At 37.4% G+C, this 22,003-nt stretch overlaps 2 protein-coding genes across 2 annotated transcripts; one reads left to right on the top strand and one right to left on the bottom strand.

The window, feature by feature from the left end:
* Positions 1-126: 126 nt before the first annotated feature.
* LOC113043597 (tumor susceptibility gene 101 protein-like) lies at positions 127-11,764 on the top strand. Its single transcript, XM_026203088.1, has 10 exons — positions 127-168; positions 1,119-1,206; positions 1,275-1,340; positions 1,415-1,578; positions 1,673-1,799; positions 3,838-3,901; positions 4,043-4,137; positions 9,737-9,939; positions 10,041-10,280; positions 10,412-11,764. Exons 1-10 carry the CDS (start codon positions 127-129, stop codon positions 10,499-10,501), a joined length of 1,179 nt encoding a protein of 392 aa, XP_026058873.1. The 3' UTR covers positions 10,502-11,764.
* A 266-nt stretch (positions 11,765-12,030) lies between these two features.
* ldha (lactate dehydrogenase A4) lies at positions 12,031-20,279 on the bottom strand. The gene is made up of 8 exons (XM_026203089.1): positions 20,130-20,279; positions 18,475-18,609; positions 16,380-16,497; positions 14,388-14,561; positions 14,120-14,293; positions 13,916-14,033; positions 13,547-13,670; positions 12,031-12,618 (listed from the first exon to the last, which is right to left on the bottom strand). Exons 2-8 carry the CDS (start codon positions 18,601-18,603, stop codon positions 12,454-12,456), a joined length of 1,002 nt encoding a protein of 333 aa, XP_026058874.1. The 5' UTR covers positions 18,604-18,609; positions 20,130-20,279; the 3' UTR covers positions 12,031-12,453.
* Between the last annotated feature and the right edge of the window lie 1,724 nt (positions 20,280-22,003).

Genomic DNA, 22,003 nt, shown 5'->3' with positions numbered 1-22,003 from the left:
AATTCGGTGTAAGGGTCGCTCAGAGTGTTTTGGCGTGTGCTCACACACACACTCGTATATTATTTCACACATTAACTTTTATTTCTCTAGAGTTTAGTGTCTTTATTTATATTTGTGTCATAAATCATGGCTGTTGTAAACGAAGGAGCTCTTAAAAAGATGCTGAAGGTCGGTATCGTGTCTTTCATTTGAATAACGTTAGTTACTTCCATCGAGTGTAATGAACATTTGATATTAGTGTCAGATGAAAATAATCTCATAAATACTGCATTATTATGTGTATATACTGCGATATTTGACATATAGGATTTCATATGTTTTGAAGTCAAAATAGTTATGTTAATGCTTTATAATAACGCTTAACAGAACATTTTTGGATGTAACTTTCATTAAATTTTACATGGCATCTTGATGTAATATATTTTCACAAAATTAAGATGAAGACAAAAGGGAGTATAAATAAGAATTTTAGAATATTAAGGATATTATTTACATAAAGAAAATAGTTTTTAGCTCAGAATTTTTTTTATATTTTTATTATTGTTAATGTCAAAATAATTATAAATGATAAAGAATATTTGTGCCATATATTAAAAAAATACAATGCTGTTTTAATATTACTTATATTCTTTATTATTATATTAATTAATATTTTTAATTAGCTTTATATATATATATATATATATATATATATATATATATATATATATATATATATATCATATAACAATAATAAATTAATCATAAAAAATATTTTATTTATAGTTTTTATTTGTATATTTTCAGTTTTCGTTGGTGTTTTTGTTTAAATTGTAGTCATTTTGTTGCATACTTTTGTCATATGGAATTTTTAGTTTTTTAATATTTTATAATAACTTTAATACCACAAGCAAACTTGTGTACTTGTGTGTGTGTGTGTGTATATATATATATATATATATATATATATTTATATAAACATTATTATCAAATGCTAATTTAAATAATTTGATATGTCATGTTGATTTAATATATTATACTTTATAATGGAAACAATATTTTTGTTTTGTTTTGTTGTTGTTGTTTTTTTGTGGGTTATTTATATGTGTCTAATTATACTTTTTTTATATATATTCCAGCAATACAAATACAGAGATCTCACTGTGCGTGAGATAACAAACGTCATCTCTCAGTACAAAGACCTCAAACCTGGCATGGACGCGTACGGTAGGATCCTCATCAAACGTGTGTGTGTTCGTCTGTGTCTGTGTGAATAACTGATGTCTCCTTCACAGTGTTTAATGACGGCTCCTCCAGAGACCTGATGAGCCTCACAGGAACGGTTCCAGTGGGTTATAGAGGTGAGAACTGTTTATAGTGTTGGAGATAAAGGAGGCATTATAACATTCAACCGTGCATGCTTTTCCCGTTTCAGGGAATGTGTACAATATTCCCGTGTGCCTGTGGCTGCTGGATACGTATCCCTACAACCCTCCCATATGTTTTGTGAAGCCCACCAGCGCGATGATGATCAAGACCGGCAAACACATCGACGCCAACGGCAAGATCTACCTGCCCTACCTGCACGAGTGGAAACATGTACGGCTTCCTTCTGATATCAAGGTGTTTCCTGATGTCTCGTAGGATAATAACGTCATGTGTTCTGCTCTTGTCTTTGCTCCTGGCCCGTCAGCCTCAGTCGGATCTGTACGGGCTCATCCAGGTCATGATCGTGGTGTTTGGTGAGGAGCCGCCCGTGTTCTCCAGACCCACCACACAACCTCCGTACCAGGCCTTTCAAGCAGCCGGACCCCCGAACCGTGAGCACCGCTTCAGCACAGTACAACCGACAAGAACTAGCCGTCAGACACACGCACAGCTTACAATAAGGAGTTATAGATTAGGGCCCTATGATTTCCGTAATGCAGAAAAAGTTGACGGAATCGCGGAATCCAGTCACAAAAACGGAATTTACAGTTTAATGTGGAATTTCACGGAATTTGTCCAATTTTGAATGAATTAATCAAAAGGTGCAGACGCGCGTCTTCATTCATTACACACACGGAGGCGCACGTGACGCTCCGGTGATTTCAGCTTCTGTCGTTTCACTAAATAAGGACATGAACACATGAGGAATATCTCCAGAACTGCTGTGACCGTCACTTCAAGAGCATTTGACCATTTGATTTCAGTAAAACTAGCTTCACGTCACATACACAGAACTGTAAAGGTATTCATGGCAACCCTTAAAAATAAAATTCTGGTTTAATTTAAAGACAAGTATTTGCCAGAAATGTATTACTATTGTTCAACAGAATGTACATAGCCTACTACTACTAAAATGAAACAAACATTATTTTTGTAACTTTTAATTGCACAACATTTCCTCCATGTTTTATTTTTAATAGTAAATACCCTTTGTTTAGCAAAAAATAAATTTTGCTTAATTTTCAATAATTAAAAAATAAATTAAATGAGTGTTTTATGCCGTCATTTGATAACCAGAAAACAATTTAAATACACAACAGAATTTCTGAAAAAAAAAAAGAAGAAAAATAAAATTTCATGAGCCTATTTTAAGAAAAATTTGCATAAATTAAGTTGTTTTTATGCATTTCAATAATTGGACGTGCTAAAATGAAGATTTAGGTAACAAAAAAACGTATGGTGAAGAAAAAATTTAACATTTCATAGGGCCCTAAACTTAATTTTTGTTTTAATTTAATACATTGTTATGAAAATGTATAAGTCTTATGATTTCAATTAATTAGACTTACTTTTTGATAAATATAAATTAGATGTAACCATTAAAAATGAGTTGAGAAAAATTTAAATGGAAAAAAAATGGAATCCAGAAAAATAAAAACGGAATTTGGGAGAAAAATAAAACTGATTTCATAGGGCCCTAATAGTATTTTAATAAAGAAAATGATTATGCTTTTAGCATCAAGATTGTTTTGCAGAATTTCTCATTTGTGTCCCCGGAGCACAAAACCAGTCTTTAGTCTCTGGGGTATATTTGAAGCAATAGCCAAAAAAACATTGTATGGGTCAAAATTATAAATTTTTATTTATGCCAAAAATCATTAGGATGTTAAGAGAAAATCATGTTCCATGAAGATATTTTGTAAATTTCCTACCCTAAATATATCTTAATGTAATTTTTGATTGGTAACATGCATTGCCAAGAACTTCGTTTGGACAACTTCAAAGGTGATCTCTGTATTTAGATTTTTTTTTTGCTCCCTCAAGATTCCAAATTTTCAGAAAGTTGTATCTCAGACAAATATTGTGCGATCCTAACAAACTTATTTATTCAGCTTTCAGATGACGTATAAAGCTAAATTGAGAAATAATTACCCTTATGACTGGTTTTGTGGTCCAGGGTCACATTTCTGTTATTGTAATGATAAATCATAAAGTACATTTATAACACAATTGAATGTGTACGTCAGTTTTATTTTTGTTTTACTTCTATAATATCATAGTATTTATTTATATTTTGAAAAAGTTTGTAATACATTCTTTATAACCGCTGTTATATGTGGTATTATATGTACTGTCAGAGCAAAAATCTTAATACTAAAAGTTTTATTTTTTACTTTTTGATTTCTAATTTAACATAGAAACTTTAATCTGTTACTGAGGATGTTGTCCACATATTTTGGCCAATGAAAATGTTGACTTTCCTGTGACTTAATTATTATCTCAGATTGCTCATACAGTATATTAAATAAGGTTTTTGTGATCATTGAACTATTCAGTTTTCAAAGTAATGCCTGTTTTAAACAGCAGATGCCTCCCTGCTCCAGCAGTTCATTAAGTAGTGCTTGTTTTGTGTCCTGCTCCTCCCTCCAGAGTCTTATATGCCAGGAATGCCAGCAGTATCTCCGTACGGCCCAAACCCAAACCCCAACCCCTGGTAACGACTGCTTCAGTCTGACCAAAGATCACATTTCATAAACCTGTTAAAGTCTTTTAACAAAACACTTTGTATAAATAACCCGTGTTGTAATTACAGAGCGTGATTAATTGGTTATGTAATGATTTGTGTCTGCTCCAGTGGTTATCCCGGTTACCCTTACCCAGGAGGCAATGCGTATCCTGCCACAGGTGGTGCAGCGCATTACACCTCCCAGACTCCCGTCACTGCTGTGGGTGAGCTTGGATGTTTGCCTTTGGCTCAGTTTTATAATTACACTACATCTTATACAGCTGTACTGAAAATCGCAGTAATCCTGCAATAAGCAGTCCATATATATTCAAAGGACAAGTACTGACCAAATGACACTTGCATGCATTGATAGACATCTTTAGATATAAACAGAATAGCGAGATAAACAGAGCAGCTCCACCTCCACCTCTCCGAACAGATCTGCAGACACACATGAATGTAAAGTTAGGAGGGGTTGTTTCATTGAGGACTAAGCACTGCTGCTGTTTTCTAGCCACATTTCATTTAGGAACATAAAATCCAGGTTGTTCGTGGTTGTGTCATTGATCAGAAATTATAAATTTTTTTGTGAGGGAATGTTAAAAATTGCTTATTTAATGGCATTACTTTTTGTCTCTACAGCAATCTTAATTTGATGCGTTATAATATTATAATATTAGTAACATTCATTCTGAATCTGAATCAGAGCTGAACTGAAATGGTAGCATTCAGTTTGAAACTGAATTCTTTTGAATGAGCAACATTCAGTCTGAACCAGAGGACATCTGAATGTGTAGTAATTAATCTGAATTTATATTAGCAACATTCAATCTGAATCTGAATTCATCTAAATATGCTGCATTCAATATGAATATAAATTAATCTTAATTAGCAACATTCAGTCTGAATCAGAGTTGATCTGAATTGGCAGCACTGAATATGAATGAAAGTAAATTGAAATGGTAGCATTCAGTTTTAATCTGAATTTATTTGAACTGATCACATTGAATCTGAATCAGTCAATGTGAATTTGTATTATTTGGCAATGGCAGCCCTGAATCAGTTGAACTGAAATGGTAGAATAGAATTCAGTTTGAATCTGAATTCACTTGAATTAGCAACGTTCAGTCTGAATCGGTGTTAATCTGAATTAACAAACATTATGTCTGAACATACAATACTGAAGCATTCAGTTTGACTCTGAATTAATTACAATTGGTAGCATTTATTCTGAATTGGCATCTTTTGTTATGAATATGAGTTAATTTGGATTAACAGCATTGTGTCTGAATTGGAGCTAATCTGAATTGGTAACACATACAGAATGCTTCTACTATATTCAGTTATTCTTTAACTAGACTTTCACTCAGTTGTCAAGAGTGTATCGCAGTCTTGAGAGTCTAGGTCTAAAATAAGAACGCATATTGGACAAGACTCAACATGTTAATGTCAGACTCATAAAAGCTCTCTCTGCAACACGCTTCACCTTTCATATTTCCTCTACCCATCTGTCTCTGCTCTGTCGTGACCCTGACCTCTGGTCTTCAGCCTTTACAGTGACCTCGTGGCCTACTCTGAAAGGTTGGGTCTGTAACTAGATTCTGAGCTGCTAAAGGTCAGAGGACTCCATCCAGTTCCTCCCGTTTGACAGAGAGGGTGCTGGGTATATTTAGAGTTCCTCAGTGAACTTTCATCTTTAGGTTTGAACCGTGACATTAACTACAGTGCTATGCAGGACGTGTGAGTCTGTAATCACTCCGAGTGTTTCAGCCGAGCTGCTCACAGACAGCAGTGTGCAATAAAGGTAAATTATGTGAAAAATAATTCAAAAGAAAGCAGCTGAACTAAGAAAGTTACATATTAAATATTGAATAAAATTCGCAATTTCAATCACATGCTTGCATAGGACTGATAACAGTTTGTAAGTAAACAAAAAGGCTTTAAGCCTACCTTGGATTTTCTATAGATTAAAAAAAATTGACGGGAAAACTGAACATGTTGATATTATCCGGTGTTACGATATTTCCAGCTGGACTGAACATTCGCTCAGATTGTTCGCTTGCTTGTTGTGCAAATCCTTAGATGCTTTTTAGCAAACGTGGCTAAGAGAGGGTATCTTGCATCAGTAAGTATATCTCCATCCACCTATTTTTATGCACATTTTGAAATAATGCATAGAAAACGCTGGATGGAAACGCCAAGATGTGCATAAATGATAAAATTGTGCATAAAAACCTTGTCCGCACAATTGAGTAGGATAAACTTTTTATCCAATAAGAAATTTGCATAAACTAAGATGGAAACACATTTACAGAATAAATTTGCATCAAATGCACACATCAAAAAAGTCGTGATTTTTAGACGATGGGACGGATGATTGTGTATTGATACGGCAGCAAATACTGTGATGCAGTTTTGAAAAAGAAACAGATTAGAAGAGACAATTTTAAGTTTAAAAGTAAAAAAATAAAAATTATTTCCACCTAATATTAACTCTGGGATTAGAAACTGAAATGTCTTAAATTGTCCCAACCTGATGGCTTTTTCTTCTCTGTTCTACAGAATAATTAAGAACAGCTGCTATAGTAAAAACTATAGAAAACGCTTGTGCCTCTACATTTTCCTCTGTCTCCTGGCTTGCTTACCTGCTCTTTCTGTCACTTGTGCGTCTACATTTGCCTCTTTTTCTTCCTCTATCTCCATCTCCTCATCTGATCTATTACTTTCCAGTCTCTGTCCATCTAGGAACAAGGCACAATCTACTATTTCATTATCAATCTATTATTTTAACCATCACTACTATTCTTGCACCTTATCAATAAGTCCACCTTAAATATTGGTACAAAACAATAAACAACTGAGTCATGCTATGAAAGCACTGTATAACTTATATAGGCTTATGTTTTATTTATTTTTCCTTTTTATTCAAAACAATTCCAAACATGCTTAATATATCAGGAAATATCTCGATTCTCAAACGTATAAGTAAACGCGTTTTGCACCTTTATAGATTGTTATTTGATCAATAAATGGAAAGGTAGTGTAATCTATTAACTACACATAAAACCCCGACTTTTTACTTAAGTGCCATTTCATGCCATAAAATATTTTTAATACGACTGAATTTGTATTTAATGTAAATTTTAATAACAATATTGTAAGTTACTTATTTTAACTCTTTCATTTTGCAGAGAGTAAAGAACATTTACATTATCAAATAACATTACATTCAGTCTAGCCCAGAGATGGGGACTCGAGTTTGAGACTCGGACTCGAGTGCGACTTAAGTCGCACAAACAGTGACTTCAGACTCGACTTGAGACTCGTCCTCGAAAGACTTCAGACTCGACTCGGACTCGAGCTCCGGGACTCGTGAACAATGTTAATTTTTAGTAAACGTCAGATGAGCTCGCTGTTAGAGTTGTGACGTTCGCGAACGAACCGATTCTTTTGAACGGCTCATAAACATGAACGATGGGAGCCGAGTCACGGCTGGAGGGGAGCCGTTCTTTCTGTCGCTCTTTTTTACTATGCGTTTTTCAGAGCGCGTGTTTCACACAGATGCTCACAAATGAGCTCCTCCGCGAGACAGAACAGTTATAGGGGGAGGGGCGCACCCAGCGCAGGCCAACCCTTTATAGCGTGATGATATTAGTTGTTAGTTGTGCACGCATCCTTCACGGGAGTATTACAGTGGAAAAAAACCTGCGTGCCTCTGTCATTGGGTAGGAGCGAAGCCATGACGTTTTGCACAGATATTCATTGCAGCCCACTTTGTTATTGTTCATTGACTTGAAGGGGCTGATGTCCTATTTGCAAAGTTTACAGTAGTAATAGTATGTAGACATTTCCATTTTATTTATTCTAATTTTATCTACTTTAAATATTTTTGGTTCTCTATCAACATGCTCTTGTGTGATAACAATGTTCTTGTGTGGAAGTGTTTGTAGTAAAAGCTGTTTTGCACAGTAATTCATTGCAGCCGGCTTTGTTTTTGATGTTTATTTGTGAGTAGGTATTGTATGAATAACATAAGTCAGCGTAGTTTTGTTCATTCTTAAGCCAGACAAGAGGTGTGCAGCTATACAGCCAGGACAGACAGAAGGCCATTACTGAATCCATAAATGCAAAATACAGATATTAACTTAAAAGTAAAGCATTCTTGGTGTTTTTGTCATGTTGCAATAGCCTGTTTACACTGATTATATACCAAAATCAAAGTTGATATTGTATGCTAATAAATAGAGTTGTCATAATAACATATTACATGCTTTGAATTCCTTATATATAGATATGCAGTGTTCTAAGCAGCTTGGATGGGTCGCTGTACGTGATGCAACATTTATTATAACCAGAGACTTAATATAATAAAGAGACTTGAGACTTGACTTGGACTCTAGCTCAGAGACTTGAGACTTGACTTGGACTCTAGCTCAGAGACTTGAGACTTGACTTGGACTCTAGCTCAGAGACTTGTGAGCATCTCTGGTCTAGCCAGAGTTCAGGCACTCTCAAAAACTACCATTACAATCACTGAAGCACTTTACATTACATTATCCACATCAGGATTTTTTTAGTTTTCTCTCTCTCTCTCTCTCTGAAGAAACAATTCGCTAAATAATTCAGTCAGCGAGCAAGTGAAAAAAAAAAAAAAAACACCGCGTTTCATGATGACTCTTCTGCACGTCTCCGATTGGCCATTGCATTCGCGCAACAGAACCGTTGATTGTCATGAAGCGTTGTACGAACGTCTCTGGTTCAGCGCCAGCCAGCGAACACAGATTTGAATTTAGTAGCTGATGCTGTGCACTGAACGATCTAATCACAACAGTGTGATTATATCAAATATATAAAAAATATTATTCAGCTGTTTTTTTTTTTTGGTCGTTTGGAAGCTGCATTTAAAATCAACTTGGCTCAGAAATCTTTGAAGGGGCATGACGCCTCTGACCTCGATGCCTGTGAAACGTTTCTCCCTCAAACAGCACGCTAACATTACTCTACACTACAGGCTACACACAGCAATATAAACAACATATCCGCATGTTCTCACATCACGTCGTTCTTGTAAAATAATAATAAGTAAATAAATATCAAAATCACTTCACTGAGAATGAAACACCACTTAAAAATAATATCCTCTGACAATTAAAAAATGCGCGTGCAGCGTGACGAATTGTCCCGGTCGAATGAGGAGGTCGTCGTCGTCAGGTCAAAGGTCATGTTGGTCATCTTATTGACGGCTAAATTATTATTCAAAATTTTACTAATATTTAGATTGGGCATGAGCAGGCGTTCACAAAAGGAAACGTTATGACAAAAAAAAATTAGAGGAAATTTTGCTTTGACAAAAGGGCACTTTGGGCACCAAAGGGCAAAGGGGCAGCTTCACCAACACCTGCGTGACAAGCCATGCGTTTGCAATCAGGGGAACTTGAAGACACTTGTACAAACATGGATGGGTGCCATTAATAGAGGCAGCTCTTGTAGTCTTATAGATGGCTCCAGATCAGCGATAAAGTATTTGGTTTTCCCAAGAAGGTCCATCGCTCAACACCAAATGAATTTGCCAAATGCAGAATAAACTGGAATTTGCCGTTCTCAAACTAAAGGATAGCTGTGTATGGTATTTCAAGTACTTTGTGATATTTTAAACAAAACAATTTACGGCTAAATGGTAAATGCTATAAATTAAAGTATATAACGGAGAACTCTGTGCAGAATTTGAATGCTTCTCACCGGATCTCGCAGCATCGCTATCCATTGACCATTTTGCTTTTAATTCCCCAAAACACTGGCAATAAATTTGTCTTCTACTTCCAGGTCCGAGTCGTGATGGTACCATCGGTGAAGACACCATCCGAGCATCGCTGATCTCGGCCGTGAGCGATAAACTGCGCTGGAGAATGAAAGAGGAGATGGACAGAGCTCAAGCCGAGCTGGACGCCCTGAGGAGAACTGAGGAAGACCTGAAGAAAGGACACCAGAAGCTGGAAGACATGGTGTCCCGTCTGGACCAGGAAGTGGTACGAACATTTGCCATTGCTCTATAGGTTGTTCTTTTTTGAGATCACACTGTTTTTGAAAAACTATGCCATGGTTAGATGTGTTTTTGTGCCAATCGTAGTCTGAGGTGGACAGAAACATTGAGCTCCTCAAGAGGAAGGACGAGGAACTGAGCGAAGCTCTGGAGAAGATGGAGAACCAGTCGGAAAACAATGACATTGACGACGTGATCATCCCAACAGCCCCGCTCTACAAACAGATCCTGAACCTGTACGCAGAGGAGAACGCCATAGAGGACACCATCTTTTACCTGGGAGAAGCCCTTCGGAGAGGAGTCATCGACCTGGAGGTCTTCCTCAAGGTCTGTTCGCCCCTCTAGATCTCGCTCTTCAGAGAACAATGCAAGCTTTGGCACAAACTTGCCATTTATTCTGCTGTTCTTAGTAATGTTATGTTTGACATCCCTGTTCGTCTCATTTGTTTTGTCTTTAGCATGTGCGTCTGCTGTCCCGAAAGCAGTTCCAGCTGCGAGCGCTCATGCAGAAAGCACGAAAGACGGCCGGACTCAGTGACCTTTACTGACCCCGCGCTCCAGACTCTGATCTAGTCGCTCTGTGGTATGTCACTGGGAGTTCAGCTGTTTATGATCTTTCACTTCTGTGAGAGTTTTAGCGTCTGTGCCTGACTTGATTTGGAAAAGGTAAAATCGGTACGATATTTAAACGCTAAAGGGTAAAAACTAGCGTTAGAGATAAATAAGAGGTCATAGACTTTGTTCCTTCTTTCATTTGAGCGTCTCGTGTTAAACTGGCAGGCGTCTGGGTGTCTTTTCTTTAGATACTACTGTTATAAACCGTACAGAGTGATAACTTTTAAAATGTGACGTCTGCAGGTAGTGTATGAGTAAAATTGCTCTCAAATGTGGATAGCATCTCCTGTTTTCATTCAGGCATTGTTACAAAGTGTTGTCATAATTCATAACTGTGTGAATCTCACAGGAATATTCGCCTCAAAATAAATAAAATAGATATTTTCTGAGGAAAAAATGTAGGACTGTTAAGATTTTTTTACATTGTATAAAATATTAAGAACGTTTAAGTAAATATTTGATACAGAAGTAGATACATTTACTCCCAAAATTTCTCATTAAAGTAAAAAGGAAAAAAAAGTCAGTACTGTAAAACCAGCATTAATTAAATTTAATAAAACAAAGCGGATATTTAAAATATATTTATAAATTAATTTTTATTTACAATGAAAATTTGCGAGGAAATTTGCTTTATCACAATGCAAAAAATATTTTTTTTATGCACGTTTTTATTTTTTTTATTACTAAATACTTCCCTTGGATTTTGGGGTGAAATATGTAATTTCTTGAAAGTTTCTGCGAGATTCACCTAATTTACAAAAAACAGTGACGATTTATGGTTCCAATATTTCAATTTTATGGCTTTTATTTTGCTGAATTTATTATTTATCTCATTGTAACTGGGAACTATTGCGGTTCCAGATTTATTGGTATATTGCTACAACTCTATTTCTTCTCGCTCTACACAAAGTTTGGTCTGTGACTAATAATGTTAATGAAAACTGAAAAGCTATAAACTGTTGAACTTTAACTTATATATATATATATATATTTACTTTTTATTCTTCCAAATGTTTAAAAACAAATGAACAAATTTGTTGCATTTCAGTCAATTGTTTTAATGCACATTTGGGACAAGACTTGAGTTGATGTTTCTTAGTGAGACTTTAACCCCTTATCTGCTAATATTTGTTCTTATTCGAACCAGGCTGTAGATTATGATGTCAGACAGATCAATAAAAGAGCATGATCATGAATCATGATATATTTGTTAATGGGCAAGACCTTGCATCATGTTTTCACATCAAGTGTGCATAATAAATAATTGTCCGGTGCCACTTATTTATTACTCAACTTGTATTTTGACCTTGAGGTATTGAGGTCTAGACGGACCTGATATTGATGCAATATAACTGCATGCACCTGAAATGCTCAGTAAACATGGTCCACTAACCCAGTTTGTTTCTGTACAGCTGTTATTTCTATTCAGCCTCCAGAACAAAGAGACCGATAGAAGCTTTTGTAGGTTCACACAATGTTTATTCAGTCATGGGCTGTGTCTCAATTCTACAATCACACGCTTCAAGTAACAGCTTTAACCGTCACTGAAACGATCAATTGCGTGACGCAAGTACGGAATGCTAGTTGACCTCCGAATGGAATAAAATAGACTCAAATTGCACATCATCTTGTTCACAAGTGCTTTGTTGAATATACAATAGAGCGCACACAGACACACACTTTTACAAAGGCTGATGATCTTTTTCAAGACAACGGGAATAAATTATTTCTTCTCTACACCTAAAACAAGGAGCCTTACAATATGAAAGTCTAAGAGATATCTGATGGTTAAAGGCAGTGAGATTTATGAGGTCAGGAGTAACAGAAGCAGGACTCATCCAGGTTTGTAATGTGACACCAGCGACATTTCAGAGGAGACCATGGTTCACAGGGTCAGCTCCTTCTGAACGCCCCACAGGGTCTCGGCGCTCTTCACCAGCTGTTTCTCCTCGTCTGGCTTCAGGGTCATGTGGACAACATCTGTCAGGCCGGTGTTTCCCAGGATGCAAGGCACGCTGAGGAAGACCTCTTCATTCACGCCATGCATTCCCTGTGAATATGCGACAAGTGTCAGATAATTGTCTTTTATAGCACTGTCACAAAACTAAGCAGGCTAATCACAGAACTAACAATTGTAGATATCATAGGCTGCTCCCAATGAAATTCGGCTTTATTAGGCAACGTCATTTTGGCCTAACATAATGCAGCGTGTTACAGTATGTACATTTTAAATAGAAGTCAATTCCATGCACTGTGACAAACTTGGAGAAGCGTTTCATCCAAAGTAGCAGACAAACTGAAGGTCTTCTATGCATTTTACGTCATGAGTGCGAACTGTGCAACTTGTGCGAGTTGTAACCTGCCATTCATGAAGCGTTGTTCAGAGCAGTTGCTCACAATATTAGACCGTTCCATCACTGAGAACCAAATATGTGTTTGCGCTTATTGTTAGCAACATGCTTACATATGATCTGTTGGAAAAAACTGTGAACGTGTCTCAAGTCGTTTGCATGCTTTGTGAGATGAGTGCTATTTCTGGTATTTGTGGGAGTTGATGATATCAGTAATTCGTATGCACTCAAAGATTTCAGGTACACGGTACATAGGATTGTTAGCTTAGCAACATGCTAACATAAGAGCCAACTGTTAAGATCCTGGAATTATTTGTGAACATTAGTCAGTTCTTCTGTGTGCTTTAAGTTTTCAATGCATATGAGTTGCTGTCCATGAAGAGTTTCTCAACTCACTTGGACCTGGACCAGGATTTTGCCATAAAAGGTAGCTGCGTATGTAGTCATTAAATGGCGGTTTGGAATGGAGTTATTATATATACACACACACACACACACACACACACACACACACACACACACACACACGTGTATTTATGTTCTTGACTCTTGGTACTAGAAAAATGGATCAAAGTGTTTGGTTAATGAAGATTGCTGGTCACTCAGAAATAAACAAGAACATCTCACCTTGACCAAGGTTGAAACTGGATGACACTTGCGTAGGTTCTTCAAGATGCTCTCACACAGGTCAGCTACAGACATGCCAATAGCCCAGGAAGTGTAGCCCTTCAGCTTAATAACCTCATACGCACTGCCAAAACAAACCCGATTTATGTTAAACACCGATAAACAACCACGAGTCCAGACTAAATGCATTCACACGAGGACTTGATTCATATGCTTTCTAATGGTAACAGAGTACACGTATATTACACAGATCATTTATAAAGAAAAACAACTTGGGCGCTCTCTAAAACCTTTCTAAATGTCATCCTGAGATGATTATTAGTGTACTAAACCACTGTATGGAAGTCTAGTGGGTTATAAATGATTCACCTGTCAACCACCATCTTGTGGACGCTCTTCCAGTCCTCCTTGTCATTATCTGTTCCCATGTCAGGGTTCAGCCCCTGGAGGGACACTCCAGCCACATTGACTCCGCTCCACACAGGGACTACAGAAGAAAGCGGACGTTTACATTTTATGAAGAAAACAATTGGTGTTCGTTGTGCTCTTGAAGCACATCTGTGCAGTCCTCACCGCTGGAGTCTCCATGTTCTCCAATGACCCAAGCATGGCAGCTAGATGGGTGAATGCCCAGCTTCTCTCCCATCAGGTGACGGAAACGAGCGGAGTCCAGGTTTGTGCCGCTGCCGATCACACGGTTCCTGGGCAAACCGCTCAGCTTCCAGGCCACGTAGGTCAGGATGTCAACTGAAGAGAAGACAACATTGGTTTACAGTCTCGGAGGCTACAGGACACAGCTGAAACCTTTGAGAACTAAAGAACGGCCCAGGTGTGGACATACCTGGGTTTGAGACCACCAGAAGGATGCAGTTGGGGCTGTACTTGATGATGTTGGGGATGATGAACTTGAAGATGTTGACGTTCCTCTGGACGAGGTTCAGGCGGCTCTCGCCCTCCTGCTGACGGGCTCCAGCGGTCACAACCACCACTTTGGAGTTTGCCGTCACGCTATAGTCTGGAAATCACATGGGATGATCAATTTTGGAAGGTCCCTACGTTCCCTTGGTTTCTATATTCCTGTCAAACACCCTCTCAAGGCCTGTTCAGACCAAGCTTAAGTTGATCGTAGAAACCACTGGCACCATTGGTCTCAATGATTTGATTATGCTTGCAATGTTTTTGAAAAATGCACCCAAAGACTAAATAATTGCTAATATTTGATTTTACTGGGGCGCCCAATTCTGTTCCTAGAGATTTACTTCCTTGCAAAAATTTCAGCTCCATCCCTGATCTGACACAACTGAACAAGCTAAGAAGATCCTCAGGAGCACTTAATAATTACAGAAAGGTGTATTGGATCAGGACTGTTTTCAACCCTGCTCCAGGGGACCCACGGTCCTGTAAGGTTTTACAACCAGTTTCAGCTTTTAAAGCAATCCTGAAGACATTGATAAGCTGTTTAAGGTGTTTGATTGGAGTTAAAGCTTGGTTTCCCCCCTAGGGTTTAAACTGCATACAAGAACTCCTACTGACCAGTTTAACAAAAACTGATTTTTTTTTTTCTGTATTGAAAGGATGTTTGTTTTTTGTTTTTTTTACAAATTGTTGGATCTTTTCTTTCATCATTTGGAAAGAAAAAAAAATTAATGAGATTTCAGCTTTACTAAATAAGCCAGGTTTATTTCAGTTAGTTTGACCTATTGTCAGTTGAGTTGGTTCAAAATAAGTCAGACTAACTGAAATAAGCCTGGCTTATTTGGTAACCGTGTTTAATGAAACAGGCCCCAGGTGTGTTTAATTAAGGTTGGAGCTAAACTCTGCAGTGCTGTGGTCCTCCAGTAATTAACACCCCTGTGTTAAGGCGTGTCACAGCAAGTGTCTGGCCATCTTTGATCTTTGAGAACTGGAACCAACTGTGAACGTTAATCATGTCTTTTATTCATTTCATGCTATGAGCACTTGTGAGTTGCGGTGTATAAAGAGTTGTTCAGATTAGTTATTCTGTATATAAGAGATCAGTCCAATTAAAACTGCACCCAATATTTGTGCATTTGCACTTTGTTAGCTTAGCAACATAACAGCGCAGGATCTACTGGAACCAACTGTGAATGTTAATCAAGTCTTATGCGTTTTGCATGATATTGCATTAAGTTGAGTGTCTATCCTATGTTTTGCATTGCGTTCCGCACCTTTGGCACTAGTCAAGACCATCAGTGGCAGCTTGTTAAATGACTGCGCACGTTACATTAACGGCAAAACTTGTTGCTGAAGAGATCACTCTAATTGGCCATTCAATTTAGCGAACCATTATACGAGAATAAAAACAAAGTAACCAAAGTCAAGAGCTCTTATCTTATATATGGTTTGATAATGTTATGCAAGTGCAGCTTTGTTGAAGGTCTTAGTCTTAGTTCTTCTTGTTTCCCTTGTTAAATGATGAATAGAAACTACTGCCACCTGCTGGTGTGGAGTTATTTTCCTCGCTCAGGCGCAGAACGTGTGTGCTAGCTGGCCATAGGTTTCGCAGGGTGTTCAAACGCAACTTTTTGGACCTTTTTGGATTGGTCTGTTGTGTCTGGGCTTTTAGGAGGATATTGATTCTTCTAGCTCCTAGATAACTGGTAAGTTATTCACCTCTTTTGTTAAGTAAAAAACAACAATAAATGTCTTTATATATAAGATTAACATGCAGTTCCCTTTTAAATGCTTTTAATTATTTAGTCAACAATTCACCTTAACACTAAGCAAACCGTCTGCTCCTTATCAACAGCCATAAATTCACTACCACCCACCTCTCATATTTTCTTTTAAATGGTAGATTGTGAAATCTGACCTTTATCCGCCACGATCTTGTGCGTCTTGAGAAAGAGGCTTCCATGCTGCAGGTCCATAACCTCTCCTTTCAGCTTATCTTCCATCACATCCACCAGCGCAAGCTCATCAGTCAGATCCTGCACAAACACGTGCATTGACATCAACACTACTCTACTGATAACACACTCCCTATACACCTCTCCATGGCCAATAGACAGTGGTGTATGTTATATTGTTCTATTTCTTGTGTGTATATATGAATATACACACATATATGGCATTGTAGGTTCATCAGATGCATTTCACACCAATGGAAAAATGCAGAGAGCTAAACTGTGATGCAAACTCTAGTGTCCAGATCCATGGGGATCATGTTTATTCTTGGCGGAGGTTCCTTCTCATTCAGAAACCGCTCTACGTTCAAAGGTCAGGAAAGCTTTTGAAGCTGGTGTCATTTCCTTGAGCCACAGCAGCTTTACCCAAAGTGAGAAATCAGGAGAAAACACGATAGTTTATGGAAGATACAGGAATCAATATGATCTTTTCATATAATTGGGGGGGGGGGGGGGGGGTTAAGGGGTTATAGGAAAAACTGGACACAACATGGCATTTTATTTCATTTGGACCTACAAAAACAGTGCAGATTTTTACCAGTTGTTAAAATGTTATTAAAATCAGAGAAGTTGTTGGAGTAGTAGTAGTAAAAAAAAATTATTTAAAGCCATCTCAACATCTTAGACCATGGCAAAAACCAAAAGAAAACCCCAAAAACCAAAGTATAGCAATACAATAAACCCAGCAAACAAACACAAGTTATATTGCTGAAGATTTTGAATATTAACAAAAATGTTAAAAGGTTTGTTCACTCGAGAATGAAAATGCGTCCATCTTGTACTCACCCCTGAAGCGTCCTAGATGAGACTTTCCTCTTTCAGAATAATCCAATCAAAGTTATATTAAAAGTTGTCCTTGCTCTTCCAAGCTTACAGTGGGGCTAAGCGGGTGTTTGTCGTCAACAGTTCAGAAGACGTGAAATAAAGTGTGTGCATCTGTAATAAAACACCCCTCACACGGCTCCGGGGGGTGAAAAAAGGCCTCCTGCATTCCTGTCAGATAAATATCCAGATTTCAAACATAATAAATGCTTTTTTTCTCATTTCATGTTGGGATGCGGGAGACGTGCAGGAAGTTGTATGCGTCGTGCGTGCCTTTGGGAAATGAAGGAGCAAAGGACATAAAGTTTCTAAAGACAACCAGCCTCCTCCCCCTCCGGAGCCATGTGAGGGATGTTTTATTACAGCTGCGCGCACTTTATTTAATGTCTTCTGAACTGTTGACAACAAACACCCGCTTAGCCCCATTGAAAGGCTTGGAAGAGCAAGGACAAATTTTAATATAACTCCGATTGGATTATTCTGAAAGAGGAAAGTCACATACACCTAGGATGCTTTGAGAAGGAGAAGAAGATGGACGAATTTTCATTCTTGGGTGAACTAACCCTTTAATATGAGTGATATGAGATTAATAGTCATTAATAGTTGTATTTTTCTCATTTTCACCACTTTTCTTTATAGAAACAGTAAAGATAGACAAATGATGGGAAACGTTGTGAGCCAGATTCAAACACGAACTGCTTGCAACAGAATCGTGGTTCAAAATGTTCACACATCTGTAGCAACCACAAGAAACTTTTCTGTCCTTTGTTACAACAATGCAAATTTGACCATTTAGATCAGTAATAATAATAATAAAAAAGTCTAATTCTATTAAATTTATTTTAATATTAATTATTCAAATCTCAAAACCAAATTATCATTTTTTCCCAGTCCCTTTTTTTAACTGTAAGGGGGTTACTTGATAATAATAATGAAAAAAAGAATTCCCCAAATTAACTTTTTTTTTTTAATATAATTATTCATCTTTTTAAATTAGTAATCTGTATAAATTAAACCTTCACATTTCAATCCATTTATTTAAAAATGAAGTATAAATATTATTTGATTTATTTATAGAATGAATTTAAATGTTTTTAATGGCAGTGCATGTATGCAGTAGTGGTTTATGTAACACCAGGACTCTGTGAAGGCTGTGATGTAATGCAGACACTCACTGACCTTGAGGAGGATGCTGACGGCGGCGGCCATCCCAACCATCCCCACACCCACCACGGTCACCTTGTTCGTGGGCCCGGCGGGCTCCTCCTTGCTCACGTGAGCGATGAGCTTCTCCTTTGTAGACGACATCTTCAGCTGCAGGACACACAAACTCATCAGCTACGATGCATTTCAATGCATTAACGATCTGCTTTCAGCATCAATGCTCTTCCAAGACTGAATGAAACGGGATCTTGTAAATGATCTGTTAAGCGCTAGACACTGGGGGGGTCCGCTAAGGGATGTAGCCATGCGATTTTATCTTCACGTCAAGTGCAGTGAGGAAAAGGTTAAAGGTGTAAGAGCAAAGCGCTATTTTCATCCGTCACGTGCTCCAGCCTCTGCAGTGATGTGTGTGCAGACGCACGTAGAAGAAAGATCTGCAGGATTCATACAAACTGGATAAAAAAAGCCCCTCAGTCATGATTCGTCACAGGCACTAAAGAGACCGTCCCTAAAGTTTGGTCATCCATCACTAGAAAATTAAACACTAAAATTAATTATGCTAATTCTTGACACCACGTAGAACATTTATCATTTAGGCTACGTTTTTTTAAACAAATAAAATCTTTTCAGAAATTAAGTTGGTGTTGTATAGATATTTTAATTAAACCGTGAGCATTTACTTTAACAATAAACTGGAACATTTAATATATATCGTTGGATGTCAAGAACACGATTTTTTCGAAGCAAAATTAAAAACTATAGAATATAGAATATAGAATAAAAATCTAAACTTAAGAAAACGTAACCTTAAAAATAAATCTAAAATTTTAAATAAAAATATAAAAATATATCAATGATCCTATAATAGCGTCTCAGATATATATACTACAATAACACGGATTCTCGGTCGACTCTGATGGGGAAATCACATGGGGAAATTATGAATGAAGCAATGACGCATCTTGCGGAAAAATTGAGCAAAATGGGACCTTCGTGTAGTCAGGCATCCCCTAAATGCGCCCCTAAAAACCACAAGTACCAGAATCCTTTGCAGCTCAGGAAACAAGAAGTGCATCAGATCAAGACGCTGCATCGGTCCATACTGAGGATTTCTAGAAGCACGTAGACTTTAAGTGACTCACAACATGAATTATACACCAACATCCGACAAAACATAACCACACGCTCCAATAGACAGTCAAATACTCGCTAATAATCGCTTCGTGAACGCGAAATGCGTCTGTTAATACGTACATACCTAAAAATACCTAGGCTATTATATTTCTAAAATATCTAATATATTTTAAACCCAGCTGGAACAGGTCGACAAGAAGTAAAACCGCGTGGAAACATTAGTGAATTAATATTATTAGTAAATTAATGATGCGATACGTTATATGCGAGTAACATACGTCACATCAGTTTGCAGTTCAAATGTTGATTTATATCAACAGGAATGAATGATGATTTGCTTTCAGCATCATCTCTCTGCATATTATAGAAAATTTGTGCCTAATACACAACTTAATGATAGAAGAATGCCATAATATTTTATTACATATTATGGAGAGAAAATACCAACCAAAACCGCATATTCTGCGCTTTAAGATTCTAACTTTTTTAGATAAAATGCGTTTTAAATTCCTGACTAGTGGCAGCTTGTGTCTTACCTGTAGCTGTTATTTGACAGTGTAGTCTAGTTTTAGTTGTTACTCCGCACTGATGCTGAGAGGAAGCGGGGAGGAAGAGGCTGCGCGCTTTATAAAGCGCAGAACGCACTCACGCTACGTGCGTCATTTGCATATTACTCAGAGGGGCGTGGCTAGGGGGTCTCGTGGTGGAAGTCACGTCCATCTGGGGAAGCGTCATGGAAGCGGATGTGGCTCGGTGGGTCACGTGCGAAGCTTTCATCACACTTGTCTGTTTCTTAACCTTCATATTTGATTAAGTCACAAATCATCTGCATACACAAGATATTTAATATGGAAAATATCAATTGTATGTTTAATGCAAGTACAGAATGTTCCTGTTAGCTGGAAATATTCATATTAAAATAGATACATCGATTTTTTTTTTCTCTCACATTGCATTATGCTTTTATCTCATATTGCAAGCTAATGAAGCCAGTTACTGGATGTTAATAAAACTGCACTTGAAAACTAATGTAATACTGTAATAAAAAAAAGGTAAAATAGCCTAAGTAAAATAGGTCAAATTAATGAATGCTAAATAATAAACCATCGGTTAATCTGTGTGTTTTAAGTTCAATTGTTAACGTTTGGACCATAATTGCAAGACACTGAATACACACGCAAACAGCAAACCTCACAAGGAAAATGCATGAACATAGGAAGAAAAAAAAGAGGAATTTCGCAAGAGGATGCTGTGACTGTTTCTTCTGAGCATCAGAGTCAGAGGAGTGCAGTGTGAGTGTGCTGTGTCATGGTGAGCTGGCCCCAAAACAAGCTGCCCAAGGAAACGGACCAACAGGAAGAGCATTCGTGTCAGTGGATAGTGTTTATATCTTAAAGAATACATAATGCATTTTTATAATTATTTCACAGCCTGTAGCAGATTAACCTAGAGACTGACTACAAACAGATTGTTAATTTGTAAAAAGAGCGTTCTGTGCTGCGTGTTTAACATGTTTGTAATGAAACCGCACCATCTTGTGGTAAGAAAAGTGGAATGGACTTTCTGGATAAATATTAAGATTTAAGAAGGGACTCCGCATGTCAAAATTAAACTTTAAAAACTTTACAGCAGACAAAAATATATATGTTAACAGCCGGTTACAAAAAGTGGTTTGTTTTGGTCTATATAGCTAATTTTGCCCTTCATTGCAACTAATACTAGCACTTAGCATACCTTTTTTTGTCTGTCCTATTCTTGGAGAAAAACTAAAACAAAAAACTAACTATGGGTTTTGTGCTAGACTAACTAAGACTTGTCATGGCACTTGTATACTGTTGTTGTTCTCTCGTTGGTCTGATTGCTTCTATTGCTCTTATTTGTAAGGTGCTTTGGATAAAAGTGTCTGCTAAATAATTAAATGTAAATGACAACTGTGAGGGGGTTTAAATTACATGAAGCTTTAAAGTTCTGCATAATTAAGGGCGTGGCCACTTGAGTGACAGGTGGATTGCATAGACAGTAAAAGAAATGGACACAGCGACCCCATTGGAACTCAGTTGAGACAAGTGAAGCCCATTTTTAGCGTTTTTAAGCACTTCCGTTTCTGACGCGCAGATTCAAACTAAGCTTGATGACGTCAGCAACCTGTCTGACAGATGTAAATCTTCTAGTAGCTGTGCGTGCAATCTGCCATCGTTAATCTTGCAGAGACGGCGAGCTTGAGCGGGGAGTTCTTTGTCGTGAGTGAGCAGGAGTAAGTATTCTGATTAATTATTTTGTATAGTATTTTAAAATGTAACGCCAGTACGCCATATTAAATTAATTGCCTGCGAGCTTCTCCTCCTGTCTGTACGGTAATGCGACAGAGAGACGAGTGGTTATGATGCAATCGTTAGCCTATTTTTTACAA

This window comes from Carassius auratus, chromosome 25 (genome assembly GCF_003368295.1).
Source record: "Carassius auratus strain Wakin chromosome 25, ASM336829v1, whole genome shotgun sequence".
NCBI lineage: Eukaryota > Metazoa > Chordata > Actinopteri > Cypriniformes > Cyprinidae > Carassius > Carassius auratus.
Note: the sequence above shows the minus strand (reverse complement) of the source record. Positions and strands in the feature narration are given on the sequence as shown.

Coding starts and splice junctions, on each gene's coding strand:
- LOC113043597 (XM_026203088.1), top strand. CDS start 127: ATGGCTGTTGTAAACGAAGGAGCTCTTAAAAAGATGCTGAAG. Junction 169..1,118: donor CTCTTAAAAAGATGCTGAAG/GTCGGTATCGTG, acceptor TATATATTCCAG/CAATACAAATACAGAGATCT. Junction 9,940..10,040: donor CCCGTCTGGACCAGGAAGTG/GTACGAACATTT, acceptor TGCCAATCGTAG/TCTGAGGTGGACAGAAACAT.
- ldha (XM_026203089.1), bottom strand. CDS start 18,603: ATGTCGTCTACAAAGGAGAAGCTCATCGCTCACGTGAGCAAGGAGGAG. Junction 16,498..18,474: donor CCGTCAGCATCCTCCTCAAG/GTCAGTGAGTGT, acceptor GTGTTTGTGCAG/GATCTGACTGATGAGCTTGC. Junction 14,034..14,119: donor AGAACATGGAGACTCCAGCG/GTGAGGACTGCA, acceptor TTTCTTCTGTAG/TCCCTGTGTGGAGCGGAGTC.